We start from the raw sequence: 16,210 nt of genomic DNA, 5'->3' as shown, positions 1-16,210 counted from the left end.
GCTCTGGTTCACAAGATTCAGTGTAACCATACCTGTGGAAAGCTGAGAACAAACTGCTGGGACTCAGTAAGACAGGACCTTGAGGCAATACTGTCCCTCGCTCGTTGACCCAGTGCAAATATCCTCGGGTCATATCTGCCATCCCTATAGCACGTGCTGAACAGTACAGGAACTTATATCCATTTCTGTTTTAAAGAGAGAAAAATTACTGTTATCAGGATTGCCACCAAACATTCTGCAAATATTCTCATAGTCAAACTATAAAGGGCAAGTGCATGTACATGTTATCAGCCAAATGTTAAACATTTAACAGTGTGAGTTGACTACGTTTGGGAACCCAATGAACACTCCATAAGCCAAAGCCTCCCTCAAGGGAGGATCTGTCTGATAGTAAGGTCTAGCAAAAAACCCTTTCCTCCTGGAGCCTCTTATGTTACCATAAAGTCTGTTCCAAGACTCTCCGAAATAGTGTAGGATGGATAAAGGAGTCAGTGAAAACGGCTTCCTATACAGTTCTCTGTGAGAAATGGAAGCAGGCAAGACTCAAGACATTCATTTCTAGTATGTGTCACAGATTGGAAAAACGGCATTCTGGTAGGTAATCTTCCCTTCAATCACAGGGAAGGGAAGATGGGGAGCCTCTTCCAAAGGTTGCATGCTCTCTGGGGGAAACTGCTAGGTGCAGAATGACAATGGGTAGGCAGAACTAAAGTCAGCAAGCAGAGATGAAAACACCTGACAACCTTTAGCATTAGTTTTGTTCACCTATTGACAGCTGACATAATTTTCAGTCAGCCTGATCCTCCCCATACAGGGATCAGATGAGTCATGCTGTAACATCTCCAAATGTTTCTCTTTACGCAAGAACATACAGTGGATACAAGCATTCTCAAAAAAGCCTGTATTCATTGGCAATCAGCTAATATACTCACTGGTTCACTTTATGGTACAATTTGGCAATGCCTTGATGTGTCCAGTCTTTGCCAAGAGTAGGCAAAATATGACCTAACGTATCTGACCTGAAAGAAAATAAAACAACAACAAAAATGAGACAAATGGACTAAGACGTAAACCAATATGCTGTCACAAAGGACAAGGTTGTAGAATGTTATGCAGCTATTTAAATTTTATTTTTATTATAAACTATCTTTCTGAAACTACCTTTCAATTTTAATATTTTTACAATTGCTAACAATACAGGAGCATTCAGGAAGTTGACAAGCATCACTCATTTTCCCCCCTTTCCCCCTTTTTCCTGTTAGTCGTTCCATAGAACTGAGCTTGGAATTATTACAAGCTCAATTCTATGGAACTGCTAACAACTTATAGTCATCTTCCTCATCAGTCACCTTTCTTCAGGAAGTGCATACTCAACATGATGTACAACAATGTAAACATATACTGTCACAATAAAACAAGACATATACCACTTTGAAATAAATACTGAACAATAAAACAAGTAAGAACTCTAAGGTGTATAGTAATCAGTAATTTCCTGTGTTACAAATTATGTGGGAATCTAAGTTATGGTTATTGTTATGCAGATGTAGAGGACGCATGTCCAAGCAACTATAAGCCAATCCCAAATCCTTTTTTGCATCTTGACCCTCCTGGACACCCCCAAAGTCTCTGTATTTTGTTTAATATTTTTCAGGTGAAAAACTGGCCACAAATAATGAAAGAAAGCTCAAAAAACACATTGTTGGTTACATTTGTCCCTATGGCCCCTTCCCAAGTCCATTCTGGATTATTTTTAGCTGAAAACAAAATCAGAAGGGATGCCACATCCCTTCTAATCTGCCACAAACACGCTGCAGGAGCCCAGTGGTGGTAATGGTGAAAGAGTGTGGTGGTGAAAACTAACGCACTCTTAGCACACCTATCAAAACTCCTGCTGTTATGTGTAGCTTGTATTGTGTGGATTCCTGTTTGTCTCCAAGCATCGGCCACTGTCCAGCATGCCAATGTCAACCAAATACATCAGGGAGCATGAAGAAAGAGTATAATCCTCATATCCATAGGACCAGTACCCACAGTTTCATTTACCCACATCTGTAAGCATTTTATATATCCTCCATGAGATGTGATGGATGTAGACAAAAGCTAGGTGTAGACAGGATTCCATTTAGTATGGTACAGTCATCACTGAGTAACAACGAATGAAATTATACTGTCAAAAAGTTCTAAAAAGGGTTTCCTGAATAGTATTTTTCATCCTGTCTTGTAAAAACTCACCTCGTGATTGTGCCATCAATGTCAGATATAATGACCTTGTCGTCCCAGTTCCACAAATAGATGGTGCCTTCACAACGACATGTTCCTTGATACTGTGTTGTAACACTAAAGATTACATCATTGGGGCCACTCTTAAGGTTTAGACTTTTCTGTAAAAAAAAAAAAAGATGTGTACACACAAAACAAATTCAGTGCTAAAGCTGCACAGGGTGACAAATTATATAGTTCAGAATACTACACAGTCTTACACATAGACTTGTAAGGGAGAAAGTACAGTTAGATTCTTTGTCCATGAATGAAGGACTCTATTCAGCATTTCACTATTTTAGAAGTAAAGTTTCCTGTTTTATAAAATTTCATTTTTCCATTATCCTTTAGAGCAGGGGTCCTCAAACTTTTAAAGCAAAGGGCTGGTCTACAATCCTTCAGACTGTTGAGGGGCCGAATTATCATTTGAAAAAAAAATACGAACAAATTCCTATGCACACTACACATGTCTTATTTGTAGTGCAAAACAACAACAACAATGAAAGAACAATACAATATTTAAAAATGAAAACAATCTTAACCAACATAAACCTATCAGGATTTCAATGGAGAATATGGGCCTGCTACTGGCCAATAAGATAGTCAAGTTAATTAGGATTGTTGTTTGTTGTTGTTGTGTGCCTTCAAGTCATTTCAGAATTTGGGTGAGCCTAAGTATAAAATTAATTATTTACTTACTTACTACATTTATTTACTACATTTATATCCCACCCTTCTTACCCCGAAGGGGACTCAGAGCAGCTATATGTACATACAATATATTATATTATTAGCATAGCACAATATTAGCATTATACATTACTATATTGAACTATACCACTATATTGTAATACTATATGTAATATATAACATATAATTAATATTATTATATGGTATTATTATTAGTATTATATTGTATAACATTATAATATTTGTATCAATATTATATGTATATACAATATATTATATTATTAAAACTGATATAAAAATGTATTATAAAACTGAGGGTGGGGGCCAGGTAAATGACCTTGGAGGGCCGCATTCGGCCCCCGGGCCTTAGTTTGGGGACCCCTGCTTTAGAGGCTCTCTTTTTTCAACTTTTACTTCTTGTCTATGAGTGTAGACATAACTGGGCTTGGTAGACTAATTTATGTCTTCTTATGTATGATTTCATGATGAGGCAATGCTGTATGCCATTACTGCCACCTTTGAACTATGATGTATCCTGGTAAAGATGTGAAAGACTGACACCTGCTTTAACTTTCCAGGAAGTTGAAGGTGGAAAGTGGGAGTATTATCTAATAAATCAACAAACAGTAAATACAAAACTTACAAGTTGTTCAGAACTGAGTCGAAGGCTCTTTTTGTAACCTACTCCAGATAACAGAGGATGGTGATTGGCATTTGTCATTAAAGTTCCAAGTGCTTGATTTGTAGTTCGATGTTCTTCATCACTCGAAGAAGACTCATCTTTGATTCTGAAACATCACCCACAAAATGCATGAGCTCATTTTCTATACTGGTGAGGTGCATAAATATAAATTGAAGGTAAGGTGCATAAATATAAATCTTGTCACTTTCAGTCACTATTTATTCCATATATTAGAATGGTATGCTACTTTTCCTCTAAGGTGATGAGAACTGCATGCAAAATGCATACCTCATAACAATTCTATGTGGTAGATTTGTCTGCAGCATAATGACAGTCTGTCTAGGGATTTCAACATAGTTCACTGTGATCCCAGTTTGACATTCTAATCTTTATATCTTACTAGCTCTCAATCATATTAGTCGTAATGTTGATTCATATATTCACTCTTATACACATTTGATGGTTCACAACTAAGTTTTTCTCCATTATGAATTTTCAATTTTACCATTAATAGCATAGCAATTGGTCTTTAAAGGTAACCACTTCAAAGACCAAATTAGCTTCTTGGCCAAATTTAGTGAACTAGAGAACTTAGCTATTCAGGCCTAGGATACAGTTTGTTTTCAGGCAGACAAGAATTTAAAATATTTAGAGTTAACAGCATTCTTTCCTGGAATCTAGGAAAATAATCCTGGAATTTGCTATTTTAAAGAATGGAGGGAGGGAGGAAAAGAGAAAGAAAGGGGAAGGCAGGGAAAGGAAAAGCTTACTTCTGTTTTTTTACATACAGTGCCAGATTTAGGACAAATGAGACCCTGTGCTATGTTATGAGTTCCCTTACTTACTTGGGCCCTGAAGTAGGTAGGCTTGGTAGGCCTACACTGTCTGCTTTGTGGAACACTTCCACAGACCATCAGCTCTATCATAATGTCTGGTTGCTTCACCTTTGTAATGAGAATCACTTAATGATCCTGAAAGGCATATAAACCTTGATCCTTAAATTGATTTTTCTGGACTGAGGGAAAATGCCCAATCACAAGTAGATACATGATTGTTCTGTTACATTTGTGTCCAAAGCCCTGCTGCTGTTAATTATCTTGTCTCACCCATAACCATTGCATCTTTGAAGTCTAATGAAAGAATTAATAATAGTTGGCAACCTAGCAGTTGTGCACAAAAATCAAGGTTTAAATCTCTAAGGAATTCATAGGCCCTAACCAACAAACTGCACAGGAGTTTTTGAGACGACAGTAAGATTCAAATTCTACAACATTTCACAAAGTTAGAAGAAAAATGCTGATACCTGTCTACAATGTTCAACTCTTCGTTTCCACCCAGACCTTGTGCAGGCTTTGATTCCTACAGGGAACGTACAAGAACATGAATATGAATGAAAATCCAACTGTTTCTGCAAATTAGATCCACAGGCACAGTTGAACTGTCTCGGAGCAATAAAAGGAAGAAACTGTAATACACCATCTCCCCCTACTTTCAGGAATGAGTATAGCTGCGGCACAAATCTACCAGGACTCTTCTCATCATGGGCCTAAATACAACATTAAGCCAGCAGGATTCTAACTTCCCTTTTCCTCTTTCTTCCCTGCAAGCCACAATATCATCCACAAGGACATCCAACCCTCTGGAGCAATTTAGGGGGTGTATAGGGAGGTACATTCAGCCTGCTAGCAGAGACTAGGATATTTTATCTGTGTGTTTTAATTGTGCTCTGCCATGAGTCATGTGGAAAGGCAGGTAACAAATCATTATATTATTATTATTATTATTATTATTATTATTGACACAACGACATAGTATGACACAGCAAACAAGATATATATGCTGGATTTCGTATCACAAAATCACAAGTCAAACATTTCCCAAGTGTTTAGGACTGTGTGGTGTATTTTTGGATGATGAGCGCAGATCCCAGTAGGGTGGCCTTTTGCAGTTGGCAGATCGTAATTTTGTCAATGTGTATTTTTTATTATTATTATTATTATTATTATTATTATTATTATTATTATTATTATTTGCTGGTGGAAAAACACCACTATGCCTTATCTGTCCTATTTGGCTGACATTAGCATATTACACTGCTTCTGTGTTCGAAAGCAATCTACCTTAAACATGGATATGCCCACCACCATGAGACCTTGCCATAAAGCTTCTCAGGGGCATTTTAGGGTAGATAATTTGACAAAAAATGATCCGTCAGATGGAATTTTGCCCTAGAATAGCATGGCAGCATTTCTGTTCTTAGAGAGCAGACACATACGCAGAGCTATTTTGCAGCATTGCAGAAAAGAATTTCAATTTTCATTAAAACGTGCTTTTAAACATGCCAGCAACACCTAATGAAACATGAAAATTCAATGGCATTTTAACTAGGCTACGGTGCTTTGTATAATTTCTTAAACCTCCTCACAGTGAGCTAGCTAGTCAATTGAGCAAAATAGCAAAGGATACAAAAGATTAGCCATGCAAAAAATGCAGATTTTCATAAATATGTAAACATTTCAGAGTTCTGTTTTTAGTGCAAAATTTGGACTGCCTGTACACCAAGTGAGATACGTTAGTCTTGTTGTCTACATAGCGTACACACAGCTCCAAATACAGTCATTCTCACCTGGAAGGAAAGCTCAGTTTATCTAGTTTCCGAACTTACCTCTTTGATAAAGCTATTCCTCCCTCGCCATGAAAACCACCATCTTCCACCTTTTTTGGGCATCTTATCCCTCATTATAGAATCCACAGTGGCCTGTGATAAATGGATGGTAACATAAATAATGGAACAGAACAAAAAAAGTAATCTAACTCATGCAAACCAAAGTTTGAAAACGAACAAGCAAACCACACAACAATTTAAACTCAGGCAAAGAGAAGCCAAAGCAAACATACTAGCTGTGGACCACAAATCTTGTCAAAGCAAAACCTAATGTAATCCAGAACTATGTAGAAGTAACTTAAACAAGAACACTTATGAAATTGGAAAAGAAAGATAGAAAATAATAATGGGAACAAAAAAAGCATAAGAAGACATTAGTATAATGTTTAGGAGAGTGGGGAGAAAGAAGTCTCTACTTCTCAGCTCTTTTAGTAAAAATCATAAAAGGGTTTTTGTTGGTAGGAACACAGGTGGGCAAGGTGTCCTTGCTTAAATCATAATGAAACTTTGCAGGATGGCCTAGTCAGTATCTCTTAAAAGCTAGTTGGCAGTGAAAATAGATGAAATAACACAATAGAACGGACTTTTGTATAATTTTCAGTGTTCGACCTAATTGTCTTCCTGTCTGATCTTGGAAGCTAAGCAGGGCCATCCCTGGCTAGTACTTGGCTGGGAATTCACCAACAAATAAGAAGTGTTGCAGGCTATATTTCAGAGGAACTCACAAAACCACCTCTAAGTATTCCTTGCCTAAGAAAATCTATGAAATTACTCGCCATAAGTAAACAGGTGATGCAAAGGCTCACAGACACACAGCATTTCCACCGGTCACTTGTTGATGAAGAAAAAGAGGTCTGTTTCCACAGCATGTTTGTTAATGAACATTTATAAATAAAATATAATTTTATTCTGACAAAAACAAATATAAACATTGTGCAGTCAGTATATTCACTTCAGTGTGTCCCTCCATTTCATCCTCTGTTGTTAAAAACAACTTACAAGAGTATAAAAATTAAAGTTGCATGTGTTCAAACTTACTTTGAACAAATTCTTATTTTAAAAGAGGATATTTCAAAACAGCAATTAATAAAGTGTAGCCCTTTAAATGTCATGGCAATTCTCATCAACCCTAATCAAAAGAGTCAATGGAGAAGAAAACTGGGAATTGCAATCCATCCATGCATATTTGGCCCATCCTTGTATTAAAATATCTGAGCTCAGGTAATGTTCTGAGGAGTGCTAACCCTCAAGTATGAATGGACCACCGGAGCAAAACTACAACCAGAATTCTCCAGATTTTCTCTCACCATCTTTAATGGTAGAGCTTTCCAAAGGAATCTGCTCACATTCACAGGCCACTCAAACCAGAACCTTTGGTATTTTGGGGCTACAGTCTGCATCATCCTGAATTATACTCCTATATTGACCAATGCTGTTATATTACTCATCTCATAGACACACTAACATTCCCTTGGTCTGGATAACAGTAAAAAAATAAAATAATGTGCATTAGTCACTGTCCCAGTAATTAAATAACCCTGTCTAACCAATGGTACAGAAGGGAATATGGTCTGAAATATAAATTAGCAGAAAGCTCTGGGAAATCCTGATTCAGCACCACTAACAGCATGAAGCTATTACAATCTCGAAGGCTGTTTTCTGATCATGACCAGTCAATATCCTCTATCTCTTGAGAGGGAGATTCTTATTACAGAAAATGCCACTGCACTCTAGCCTGCTTAGCCCTTGATGAGAATTAATCTCTTGACATTTTAGTGTTGGATCTCTTAAAGTTTCTGAAGTATGCAGATCCACAATTGCTGCGGCATTTAGGGAAATACATGTCAGCAATTCAATCAACTTCTCATAAGCTAAACAGAACAAGAACTACAATGAATTAGCTGTGTGTTATTGTCAAACTCTACTCATGTTGAATGGCCATCAAGAAAGGGAAGGTGTGTAACTGGACATAAATCTATCTTGTGAAGTGCATCACATTTTCAAGTTGGAATTGCTCTCTAATTGTTATTTTTTCCATGAGATGTTAAACTCCAATCCTTCTTCCCCTTGACACAATATATTAGGAAGGCTGAAAACCCAAGTCTGCCATCCAACTACAGCACAGAGTTGACAGGGCAACTGTACTTTATGCACATTAGTCAAAACTGCTTGCTATAAAAAGAGTCTTTAGCTGTTAAGATGAATTATTCAGCCCTAAAGGTTTGCTAAGCAAATACACATAAAATCCATGCTAACAATGGATTTAGTCTCAGGAAAATTCTAGATTCTAGGAAGTGCTGGCTCACAGCCTAACAAAACCCAGGGTGAAACTGTCACTGACATCCATAAGCCCTAGAAACCCAAAAACTAATGTTTAAGATTTACGAATCGCACTGGAGGAATCTGTAAATACAACTGTAGTTTCAATTACAATTCAACAGTAGAAATTTCATCACAGAGAACAATCTCATATTAAACAAACCAAATATGGCAATTCTCCATTCAACCCAAACCCAAGAATAGCAACATTTTGGGGTCAGGGAGCAACTGGGCTATGTTGCCCCACAGAATACTTTAGCACAATTCAGTCCAGAATGCAAAGAAGCAAAAGATTCGTGAGGAAAACAAAGTAGAACAAGTCATTTATTTTTTTCCCCAATAGTATCAAATGCCTATGGCCATTTTCCATTTCTTGTTTAAATAATGTACGTATCTGCCCTTCTTTCTCAAAAAGGTTTATCTGGTCAATCTCACCTTTGGCAAAGGTTTCTGAAATGCCTGCATTGCCAACAGGAGGGGAGCCGCTGTTGTCCAGTTGTAGTATCTAGAAGGTCAGAGAAGTTTATACACCATTGTTAAAATCTGCAAAACATTACTATGTATTGGACTGCATCACCAAATGTTTATAATGCAGATGAGTAGGTACAAAGACATTCCACTAAATCCACCATGGACGTTTAATAATTGAGAACAAGATTAAGAGTGTCCCAGAAATTCAATCTTTTGTCATACCGCACTACAGCTGTCAACATTAAAATGGCATTAAGCATGCTTGGATGCTACTTCTGGCAAAATACACTTTTCTTCCCACCAAGATTTACGTACTTGCTTCCAATCTTCACTACAAGGTTAGGGTCATCAATGATTGCTGGATTGTCCACAAACTGCTGATATGTCACTTCTTGTTCTAAAAATCTCTCTGGAAAACAAATAAAATTAGAATATATAAACTGTGATGAATTGGCCTAGATAATGCTGAAATATGCAGTTGATGCTCTGTCTACACTGCCAGATAAAATACAGATTATTGCTTTGAACTGGATTATATGGTAGTAGACACATAAAGTCCAGTTCAAAGCAGATGATGTGGATTATCTCCTTTGACAGTCTGGATTATATGGCAATGTAGAAGGGGCCTGAGTCAGCACCAAACCTTCATTACTACTGGAATAATAAGCAAGCAAAGGAATTAAAGGGGCACCACAAAGTAACTGTTACATAAATTGCAGCGTCTCCACTGTGAAAGCAAATAGAAATCTGAAATAACAGTCATCCCTCCACATTTGCCTGTGATCCTAACCAGCACAAAAGTGGAGGGCCAACTATATATTACAGCTTGTCAAATAAGTAAGAAACTCCTTCTTTATTTCTAGACAGGGAAGAAAGAAGAAGAAGGTTATCAGATCCCCAGTAGGTTGCTATATTTAGTGGAGGATTATGTTTAGCATGTGTAGGGAGGGGGTCACCCTAGCTGTGCAGGATGCCTTAAGGACACAATTCAAAGAAAAATATGGGAATTGGACATAAAGAAGAGATAGGGATTGTGGGGCTTTGCAGATGCAGCGTTCGTAATCCTACATCAATTGTTTCATAAGTTAGGATTGATGCCAACAACACATTCCTCAACTGTGCAGCAAAGCATCCCAGGAAACAGGTGCTTAAGTTTGAAAAAGAAGAATGAAACTTTCAAATTCCAGAATTTTACACACACACGCACACACAATAGCAGCTTTCAATTTTTCTCTAAATGATAAAATATGACTGTCTACTGGGTCTATTTTAATCTAAAACAAATAACTGTCCATTTGGCAGTCACACATATGCAGGAGGAAAGCACAAGCATTCCTGTGTTTGGGATTTAACATTTCACAGCGTTTGAAAGTACTAAACAAAAAGGTTTAAAAAAACCATATTTACTGACATTTTCCACTGATTGGAATGTGATGAGTAAATGATCTTGAATTTCTGAAAATAACTGAAGCAGGACAGAAAGGGCCAAAGTGCTGAAGACATTTGGGCCAAGAGGATCTCCAGGTGTGAATTGTTTTCTGTTCCACACCAACCATTTTTGGTATTACAGCCAAAAGTAATTGGCCATGGCAATAGAGGGTGCCTCTACACTGTAAAATTAATGCAGTTTGACACCGCTTTAATTGCCATAGCTCAATGGTATGGAATCACTAGAGCTGCAGTTTTACAAGCTCTTTCACTTTCTTAGCTAGTATCTCACCAAACAACAAATATCAGAACTGCATATCATTGAGCCATGGTAGTTAAAGTGGTGACAAACTGCATTAATTCTACAGTGAAGATGCACTATTAGACTGCATACAGCAGAGTGCTGCCTTCAGAAAAGAGAAAGAATTGGCCTCGTCGGAGCAGGTTGAGACAAGAAGACAGTGTAGGGAATTGCCCAGAGTGGGTTGTGTTTCTCTCCAGTTCTGCTCCCAGTCAGCTATCCATGTTTCAAATGTTGTTTTATCTTTAGAGAACAGATTGAATGCCAGTCCTCCTTATCATGTCTCTGAACAGAATGTGCATGGGAATGTTCCCTAAATGCTGGAAAGTAATGCAACAATTTACATTAATTTCTTTTTTTTTCTTAGAGCAAACAATGAATGGTCCTTGACACGTGAGCAACAAGGTATCCTGTGGGAAATTACAGACCAATATATTTTGTCATAACATGTGCTTTCATTTTTATTTTTACTGTGGCATGCTCTGCCATGTCTTACCATACCACAGCCACAAGAGGTCAGTGTATAGTTTCCCAGAAAAGATCTGAGCATTTCTCAAATAAAAAAGGCATGATGGCACAGTATTAAAAATTGTAGTTTGATTTCACACCTTTAGAAATTTCTTTGTTGTCCCCAAGTCCTCCACAGAGTGAAATAGCAATGGATGGCAAGTCTCTTATTCCGTCAGAGGTACTTTCGACACCACTATCAACGCCTGAGCTTCCAACTGATTGAGGGGACTGATTCGCTGAGCGGGATCCATTGTCATGCATGTTCTTCAAGTGGGCAATATTATCACCACTAAAGAAAAAAGAACACTTAATTGCATTTCCTGCAGTTTTCTGTCTTACATATTCACATTCCAAGTCACTTCATATAGATGCTCTAATAGCTGGTATGTTGCGTTTTGTTACAGCAGCCTTTTCCATCCTGGTGTTTCCCAAACACCCTATTCCTGATCACTAGCTATGCTGGATAGAGCTGATGGGAGATGGAGTCCAAAACATCTGAAAACTATGAGGTTTAGAAAATGTGCTTTACAGTTTTCTGCATTTAAAAGCATTCACACTCCAAAATTATGGCACTGTTATTCTCCATTAACTGCCATGGCAAAATGTTTCACTGATTTTGGTTAATTTTTGTGTACATTAAAAACAATGCTTAATGTTGTTAATGTCCTTTGTGACCAACAAGTTGCCCTTTGTTAACCTGTTTCTTTTATTTGCCAATTTGCAACTTCCATTGTATTTTCTTAACAAATGAAGGTTAAAAACATTAGGAAAATAAAATTGAAACATTTAGTTCCTGATGACTCAAGGCAACTCATTGTGCCAGCATACACAATTCCAAGGAAGTACACTACAGGTACACAGATTTGTGTAATTGGGCACAACTTCCTGCAGTGGGAGGAAATCTGAACTTTTAGTTAGCGGGGGGAGGGGGGGGCAGGAGGGAGCATATATGAGATGTTTTGTCAACAGGCAATAACACTGTAAGTGCTAATTATACATACTTTTTAGGAAAATAAAGTGCAGCAACCTCTGGCTCCATGTCTGTGAGGTCATCCAAATAAACACCATCTGCACCAAGATGTCGGTTCCGCTTATCTGTGAAATGCACCAACAACGTTAATATAATGTCATCAATCCCAATGGTAATTATACCCCTTAAGAGGAAATGTATTTATTTATAGTATGTTGCCTTTCTCCCAAAGGTATAACAAAAGCAGCTCACAGATAATCATGGATTCTTCTAAACAATCTAATATGCAATGTTAATAACAGACAACAAAATAATCTACTGAAAAAATATGTATAGGAATTTCTTTACAATATTTGTATGTATTGATGTATTTAATATCCTGCCTTTCCCAGTGAGAACAAACATGATGTACTAATCTTAGTGGATTCCAGATTGATTGGATGAGCATATGACATCAGTAGAAGGATCAACACCTTCATCGAAGAGGTCAGGCAGGAGATGCACATTTGTATTTGAGATGATGACGCTTTCAAACAGCCCAGTCCCAAAGCAAGCAAGCAAACAATAAAAAATCGCTTGTAAAGCAGAGTGGCATGAATATTGCCTTATTTCTGAGATGGTGACAAAACCTCCACTTGCACATTTAGCTGAATTTTCATGAAATACAGTTGCACACACATTACTGCAACAGGAGGGTATGTGGAAACCCCTACTTCCTGGAACAGGGTAAAAAAGAAGAGTTTGCAGAGGTGATGGAAAAGAGAAGTGTGTTCATCCAGCGGCAAATTTTCATTTTCACTCTTCCTATGTGGGAAAGAAGTCAGTGATACTGTGTAGTGGCTGGTAAGGAAGATGAAGCGGTAGCAAAATACTCTCAGGTTGTGTTTCAGAGGCTGAATCACAACCATGGGGCTCAAATGACTCTCAAAGGCAAGTGTGCATGGCTTTGAAGGTGAAAGGGCAAAAGCCAGCTCTTGGGATGAGAAGCTCCAGCCAGCATTTGTGCTAAAGGTCTGGTGACATCAGGAGGTATGGTCACACAGACCTCACCTACTGGCCTTAAGAACCAGTCCAGTCCAGCCGCACATCCCTGTCGTGATTATCAATCTTTCAAGTAAAGGATGTAACCTAGAAAGATCTGCAGCTGGAAATTTGTGTTGGCTAAAGTTGGTTTGCAACCTGGGTTCAATCTGGAAAAAAAAACTTTCCTCTCTTTCTTTTTTTCTCTCTGAAGTGCCAGGTTCATGTTCTTGTTTCTATATGACACAAACTGCTTTTTTCTCAACACTTAGGTCAGTTAGAGTCTCCAATTACAAATTGTTTCAGTTTCATAATCCCCAAGTATGTGTATGTATGTACACATGTGTGTGTGTGTGTGTGTGTCAGGGCCGGCCCCACTATAGAGGCACCTGACGCCGCCGCCTCGGGCACAGGCCCGGGGGGGCGCCGTCAGGCTGGGCGGGAGGCGGGGCACCGCCCTGACGGTGCCCCGCCTCCCGCCCAGTGTGCCCTGGCCCGTCTGGCCTTTTCTAGCTGGCCAGACTGCAGCGGAGGTCCCTCCAGGCCGCAATCGCGGCCTGTAGGGACCTCCGCTGCAGTCTGGCCAGCTAGAAAAGGCCAGACGGGCGAGCGGGAGTAGCGTGGGAGGCGGGGCCAACTCTGGCCCCGCCCCCCCGACCAGCGTGCCCTGGCCCCGCCTCCCATGCTGCGTGGGAGGCGAGGCCAGGGCACGCTGGGCGGGGGGCGGGGCCAACTCTGGCCCCGCCTCCCTCACTATTCGCCCTGGCCCCGCCTCCCACGTAGCGTGGGAGGTGGGGCCAGGGCACGCTGGGCGGGGCCAGGGCGCGGGAGGCGGGGCCGGTGGCAGGGGCGCTTTTCAGCACCCCCGCTTCACATTCAAAAATATCTCCGGCCGGCCCTGGTGTGTGTGTATCTTAACTGTACAGAACAAAGCCATCCATGCCTTTTTTCCTGGAGGGAGAGTCTGTTTTGCTCACTGGGTGCATTGTGCACGTCACAGGCTGTTTTACTTCTTCGCTTGCAGGGAGTGGAGGAGCAGCTGCCCCTAAAGTGTCCACATCTGGCTCCTGTATCTCAGCTCCAGCTGATCTCCGGTGTTCAATTTCCTCAAGAGCTATCACTGTACTATCCTGCGCAGGGATAGATAAGGCAGATGTACTTGGAAGTTCTTCCGAATTGTTACTCGGAATGATTCGGAAATGGGTGCTTTCAGAAGGACACACATTCACTGTCGTGCTGGATTCTTTTGGCTTGAGAGAAGCAGAAGTCTAGAAAGGGAAAAATCAAGCATACCCTTTTTATTAACAATAGGTTTGGAGAACATGGTGAAGCTTGAATAGTGACACTGTATGTTGCTTTCAGGTCACACTGCACTGCTGTCATTAAGTGCAAAGTTAAATTGTTTCATACAACACTCGGTGCACATTTTCTAAAGAAAATTTTCATACTTTTTTCTAACTAATTAAAATAGCTTTTTTCATGTCAGTAGCGACTTGGGAAACTGCAAGTCGCTTCTGGTGTGAGAGAATTGGCCGTCTGCAAGGACGTTGCCCAGGGAACGCCTCAATGTTTTGATGTTTTTACCATCCTTGTGGGAGGCTTTTCTCGTGTCCCCACATGGAGCTGGAGCTCATCCGAGCTCTCCATGATTCGAACCGGCAACCTTCAGGTCAGTAACATGACCTTCAAATCCTCAGTCCTGCTGGCACAAGGGTTTAACCCATTGCGCTACCGGGGGCTCTATGAGAATAGCTGAGTTCACACCATGTTTTCAAATATCTACTGACATTAGTCTCAGGTCCTATCTAAGGTATATGAAGATCTGCTTTGTGAACGCTAATAGAGTTTGGTTTTGGCCAGTGCGTAAATAGGAGGCTGCCTTGGAGTCCCCATGTGTTTTGCCTTGGTAGAAGAAAGGTGGGTTGTAAATTTAATCTTTTTGTGACTGTGTCTTCCTTGTGACACTGATCCAGGGTTCTGACCAAAACATAGTTTTGGAAGGATTGGAGGAGCTACAAAATCTTAGCAGTCATGCAAATTTATTCAACGATATTCATTCTGAAGTACAGGACAAGAATCTCTCATCATCACCAGGAGTCTGTTCTTGTTTTCAGGATTCATTAACGAGAAAATCCATGACACCAAGGGGATATATTTAATTTAATTTACATCCTATCTTTCTCTCAACATTGCCCTGAGGCAGTTGTAGCTGTATAAATGTTACAGCACTGGCAGGATCCGAACAAACTTGAGTATCTTTCTTAAAGATGTGCAAAATGATATTTTTACAAATTGCGTAACCTGCCGGACAGTCCATAAAAGAGAACTCAGCTGATAAGCATGCCAAAAACAACTCAATTTTGATCAAATGAGCAAAAATGTACTCTGCCAACTCCCAGAATCCTTTTTAAACAATTTAATCTCCTTCCATTTCCAGCAGGTAGCTTTCCAGCCTCTTTTTTAAAGAGTCTATTGTACCTGAGACTAACAGTTGGATTGAAACTCATAGTTTGAAATGATAATGTTTGGACAAGCTGTACTTTCTCTTCATTTACACAAAGTGACAAGCTGATAAAAGGGTGCAATGAGAATAGAAACTTGTGACCTCTTCAGGGATACTAGTCAAGAGGGAAAGATTAGAGCAGGAGTCCCCAAATTAAGGCCTGTGGGCTGGATGCGGCCCTTCAAGGTCATTTATCTGGCCCCCACCCTCAGTTTTAGACTTAGGCTCACCCTAGGTCTAAAATGACTTGAAGGCACACACAACAACAAACAACAACAACAATCCTAATTAACTTGACTATCTCATCAGCAAGAAGACAGGCCCACACTTCCCATTGAAATCCTGATAGGTTTATGTTGATTAAAATTGTTCTTATTGTTCTTTCTTTT

At 39.5% G+C, this 16,210-nt stretch overlaps 1 protein-coding gene across 3 annotated transcripts in view; it reads right to left on the bottom strand.

Moving 5' to 3' along the window:
• lpin1 (lipin 1) overlaps positions 1-16,210 on the bottom strand; it is a 72,915-nt gene that overhangs the window by 12,000 nt on the left and 44,705 nt on the right. For 2 of the 3 annotated variants that reach the window (XM_062983758.1, XM_062983761.1), the window contains 11 exons: positions 14,262-14,586; positions 12,330-12,423; positions 11,427-11,617; positions 9,405-9,498; positions 9,054-9,123; positions 6,300-6,392; positions 4,938-4,993; positions 3,596-3,740; positions 2,236-2,384; positions 933-1,019; positions 33-185 (listed from right to left, as the gene is read on the bottom strand). In XM_062983758.1, coding sequence (XP_062839828.1) covers positions 33-185; positions 933-1,019; positions 2,236-2,384; positions 3,596-3,740; positions 4,938-4,993; positions 6,300-6,392; positions 9,054-9,123; positions 9,405-9,498; positions 11,427-11,617; positions 12,330-12,423; positions 14,262-14,586 — 1,457 coding nt within the window. Of the gene's footprint in view, positions 1-32; positions 186-932; positions 1,020-2,235; positions 2,385-3,595; positions 3,741-4,937; positions 4,994-6,299; positions 6,393-6,532; positions 6,611-9,053; positions 9,124-9,404; positions 9,499-11,426; positions 11,618-12,329; positions 12,424-14,261; positions 14,587-16,210 lie in introns of all 3 variants that reach the window. The other variant, XM_062983752.1, reaches the window with a different exon arrangement.

The sequence above is a fragment of the Anolis carolinensis genome, chromosome 1 (assembly GCF_035594765.1).
Source record: "Anolis carolinensis isolate JA03-04 chromosome 1, rAnoCar3.1.pri, whole genome shotgun sequence".
Classification (NCBI taxonomy): Eukaryota; Metazoa; Chordata; class Lepidosauria; order Squamata; family Dactyloidae; genus Anolis; species Anolis carolinensis.
This window is presented reverse-complemented; position numbering and strand designations above follow the sequence as displayed.